The 5,007-nt window shown below is 34.4% G+C and overlaps 1 protein-coding gene across 1 annotated transcript in view; it reads left to right on the forward strand.

The window, feature by feature from the left end:
• Positions 1 to 5,007, forward strand: part of ANKRD12 (ankyrin repeat domain 12) — a 139,023-nt gene extending 134,016 nt beyond the window's left edge. Inside the window, 2 exon segments of the mRNA XM_017864677.1 lie at positions 795 to 890; positions 2,185 to 5,007. Coding sequence (XP_017720166.1) covers positions 795 to 890; positions 2,185 to 2,370 — 282 coding nt within the window. The 3' untranslated portion in view covers positions 2,371 to 5,007.

Genomic DNA, 5,007 nt, shown 5'->3' on the forward strand with positions numbered 1-5,007 from the left:
AAAAAAAAAAAATAAATAAATAAATAAATAAATAAATAAATAAATTGTGAGTGTGGGGCTACCTGCTGCCTGGAAGTGACTGACAGCATTGGTAGTGGTAGTAGTAGAGGGAGTGAGTGCCGCATTGAGTGCTTCCTGTGTACCTAAGCGTTATGATGAGGGCTTTATAGACACTTCGCATTCTCAGAACAAGCTGAAGAGAGGTACTGTTACCACATTTTACAGAGTAGAAGAATCAAACTGTATAACTAGTTCAAGATTACATAGTAAGATACAGAGCTGAAATTTGAATATAGTCTGTTCAAATTCCAAAACTGGTATTCTTAAGTGTTGATAAAGAATTTCTTCATGAGCACCCCAGATATTGGTCCTGGAAGAAATTTTGGCCTCAAAGGCAGCTCTCTCCCAACTAGATACTTTTTGTCCCTACAGATAGTAAACAGTAACATTAAAATTAAATCTGTAATTGATTATACAGTAATAATGTCATAGGCACAGTACTTAATATAACATGCCTTTTTGCAAAACATCTTTGACTTAGAACAATAGGAATCTATTTTAGTTAATAAATAAACCTACCATCCCAAGAGTTCTAATAACCAATCTGTCTGCACAATGTGGAAATAAAAGTTTTACCAAACTTCAACAGTATTCAATTTATATATTTATTATTTTGATATAAATATATTTTCATCATTACTAAGAAAGGGGCATATCCCATAAAAATACTATAATGGCATATAGATTTTAAAGTGGTTTATTGTATTTTATAATATTCAACTTTTCTCTTTTAGTCTGATGACAGTAAAACTTCTGTGAGGGATCGCTTTAATGCAAGACAGTTCATGTCTTGGTTACAAGATGTGGATGATAAATTTGACAAATTAAAGGTATGTATGTTTAGAAGTCAGTTTGAATGAATGTTTCCCCCTTCTTAAAAAAAAAAAGCTCTACAGCTGTATTAGGGAGAAATAATTAGGAGGGGAAATACTGGTTAGTCATGAATCCTCACACTGGGTCACAGTTGGAAAGATAGAGACCACAAGTCCATTTTAAGGACTAGCTGTAGTATGAAAGAGGAAATTACCACAGAAGATTCAGTTTCCAGTGTGGGTCTTCATGCTTATTATCCAGTGTACCTGTCTGGTTATAGTTTGAACATATAAAAGAACAGGAGAATGGTAAGAAAAGGAGTAAAATTTTTAAATCTATAAATTATTTTATTTGAGATTTTGAGTCATTTCAGAAGTCTTTTCCCCCTAGATTTTCATGTTTCTTTTGATAATTTGAAATCTCATCATTTGAAATAATATTTTCAAATTAAAATCTGTAACAGGAGTCCCAACCTTTCTAGCAACAGGGACCAGTTTGGTAGAAGACAATTTTTCCATGGGTTGGGCTGGGAGGATTGTTTGGGGATGAAGCTTGCACCTCAGATCATCAGGCATTAGATTCTCATAAGGAGCACGCAACCTGGAACCCTCGCATGTGCAGTTCACAATAGGGTTTGAGCTCCTATGAGAATCTAATGCCGCTGCTGATCTAACAGGAGGCTGAGCTCAGGTGGTAATGCTTGCTCGCTGCCACTCACCTCCTGCGGTGTGGTCCAGTTCCTAACAGGCCGTGGATTGGTACCAGTTCATGGCCCGGGGGTTGGGGACCCCTGCTGTATAAGATGAAAATGAAGTTGCAGACCCACAAATAGTTGGTATATGTGTACAAACAGGATGAAACAGAAGTGGACTTGTAGGCTGGGTGTGGCGGTTCGCACTTGTAATCCCAGCACTTTGGAAGGCCCACGTGGGCAGATCACCTGAGGTCAGGAGTTCAAAACCAGCCCGGCCAACATGGTGAAACCCCATCTCTTAACAAAAACAAAAATTAGCTGGGAATAGTGGCACATGCCTATAGTCTCACCTACTTGAGAGGCTGAAGCAGGAGAATCCCTTGAACCCAGGAGGCAGAGGTTGCAGTGAGCCCAAGAGCTCACCACTGCACTCCAGCCTGGGAGACAGAGCGAGACTCCGTCTCAAAAAAAAAAAAAAAGAAAGAAATGGACTTGTAATTCAAATGCTTTTTATGCTCCTGATGTGTCCATCTTAGTCCCTAAAGAAACTGGATGAGATTAATTTTTAAAGCAAAGTTAACAGAATAATCAAGTAACTCTTCTCTTCTTTTAAATAGACCTGTCTTTTAATGAGGCAACAACATGAAGCTGCAGCTTTAAATGCTGTCCAGAGATTAGAATGGCAGCTCAAACTCCAGGAACTTGATCCTGCCACCTATAAATCGATCAGCATTTATGAAATCCAGGAGTTTTATGTTCCCCTTGTTGATGTTAACGACGACTTTGAATTGACTCCTATATAGCAGTCAGTACTTGCTGATGTCTAACCTGGTGATGCCCAAGCATTATACTGTGGAATACTGCCTTTTGACAAAAATACTCATGCCTTTACAATTGTTAGTAAAGTTCGATTATAGTTGGTTATGTAGTAAACACTGTCATTTTATAAAAAATGAGAATTATTTTGGATCTTAGATCCAAACACAGTTTCTAATAGAAAACTATTATTTATATTGGGAAAGGTAACTATTGCATTAGAGCATGTTGGCAGACTGGTAGATACTTAAAAAGTTGAGAATCTGCTAACAGCGCTGGAAGTTGTTAGCACTCTGAGTAATAACCACTAGTATTCAAATCTCTTTCAGGTTTTATTTAAAAAAATATCAATAAACTAAGAGGTTCAGTTCCTACCAAATAATTTCTAATGTGGGAGAAAAACTTGGCACAAAATTTCTTCAGTTTATTATCTGTAAATTAATTGTACAGTTTTCTTTTTGAAAGTTTTAATATTGTCTTCCTTTTTAATAACTTATTTTATACATATTGTGCAGATGTAAATCTTGTAATTAATGGTCAAACTGTATACAAAGGGATTGGTAGTCAAAACATGTACAAAGAAATACCTGTAAAACTGTTTTGTCTCATGTTTTATTGGACCAAAGTTGTGGTTTGTATGGAGTGTAGTAGTAGTGTGTACAGGTAGAAAACTTTTAACTAGGGCATGCATGTGTTTCAGTTAGCTTGTTTTCATCACCATAACTGCAAAGATGTGGCTTAGTTGTATTGCATGCTTCCTATAATTTAACTCTCCATAATTGATGCCTGCAGTAGTGTAAGGCGTTTCATACTAGTCTCCTCTAGTAGACCTGTGACTTACTGTGTTGGACATATTATTTAGACTTAGTCATACAAAGAAACTTAGCTCTTTTTTCATCTCACAGTAGAGCCTATTTCCCCAGGAAAAAAATAAATGCCTTTGAATGAAAATTCTGAAATTGTAAATGTCTATTTTAATATTCAACTATGAAAGAATCTGTGAATATATGTAAATATGTTTAATAAATTTTATTGGTCATGTTAAATCATTGTAAAACTTTTTTACATTGCTTAATGTTTTAAGCTTAATAGCCTTTGCACTTTTAAAATAAAAACCAAGTATGCAAATCAACAGAAGATATTTGGTAGTCAAAATAAGTAAAAGAAATATAGGAATATTCCAGTCAGTCTCTGAAATGTTTATGAAAAACAAGTTAATATGTTGTATTTTTTTCCTTGTATCAAGATGCAAAACATGATTTGCAAAATTTTATAATTGAAATAAAACTTGGTATGCTGTTTTATAATAAATTAGCAATATACTTAGAAAAAAAATCCAGTTTCTCCTATAACATGATGTAAATTAAATATTCAGGAATATTTCAGGTCTGAAATCTGCTGCTGAACTTGTTAGACATTTTTGAAAGGAAATTAGGTTAGTGTACAATTTATCATAAGTATATGAGGTAAAATTTGCAAAACTTTCCACAGTTCTTTGTTGAATTATACTGAATGTTTCTGTTCCAATAGAGAAAAGTGAAGCAAATATGTGAGGAATGAAGTGATCTAGTGGAAGTTGGAAATTCCAGCTAATGGGAGAGAATGTAAATGTTTTTGAGTGCAAAGGTACATATTAAGCTTAGGGATTTTTGAATTTTTACGTCAATTTATATTTTAATTCTTACTGTACTTGGCATGCGCAATAATGCAGCACATGTAAAAAGAAATACACAGTGCAAGGACTTTATTATAAAGGTTGGATGTAGTTTTATTTAGAAATTTAGGTGAGAGATTTTGGCCTTTTTTATTGGATAAATTGGGCCAGAAAGGCAGGGTAGATTTCGAAGCACTGGTTCTGTTGAAGTTAAGTTTATTAAGCCTGGGAACATTAAAAGCTAATTTATAAAAGCAATACTTTTTAATATGAAAACTTACTGCAAAGTTTGTTTATACTTTTGCCTAAAAAGGAAATTTGATGGGATACTGTGGCAAATCATAAAAATCAAAAACCAGATAACTGAACTTTGAAGTTGTAGAAAATCAGAGAGGGCTAAGTTTATAGGGCATTTGGTTCTGATGGTTCAGCCAGAGGTCTGGGAGATAGCACTGCTGGACCAAGCAGAACAACCTTTTAGAAGATAACAGCGAGCAAGAAGGAATCTGGTGAATTTTAGTCATCCCAGCTTTTTAGTCTTAACCACAGTTCTCACTTTCTTCAATGGTACCTCAAAAAGCTGGAGCCTCTCTGCCATGATTATGCTTCTACAAATTTCCTTTGTAAAGAGACTCAAAGCTAATGATAGCTTAAAAGAAAAGTTAATGCCTTCTCATTGGAAATGTATAATCAAATAAGTCGTTAAGGGCTTTTGGTATTAAAGATATTCTGAAGCTCTGAAATGCTAGAAAAAAATTTGGAATGGAGTATATGCCTGAAAAGGGTTTGAATTCAGAAAGAAAAATAAAGGATGGTTAGTTTAATCAGTGATTCTTTTAAACTCTCAAATATCATGAACAAGATACTAAATTGTACCTAAGGATTTGTATTTCTTTACAATTTGTTCTAAATATCTGTTTAATGACTAGTTGATATTTGTGCATGTTATTTAATAAAGAGTTATATTTTT

The sequence above is a fragment of the Rhinopithecus bieti genome, unplaced genomic scaffold (genome assembly GCF_001698545.2).
Source record: "Rhinopithecus bieti isolate Rb0 unplaced genomic scaffold, ASM169854v2 scaffold_73682, whole genome shotgun sequence".
In the NCBI taxonomy this organism is placed as follows: Eukaryota; Metazoa; Chordata; class Mammalia; order Primates; family Cercopithecidae; genus Rhinopithecus; species Rhinopithecus bieti.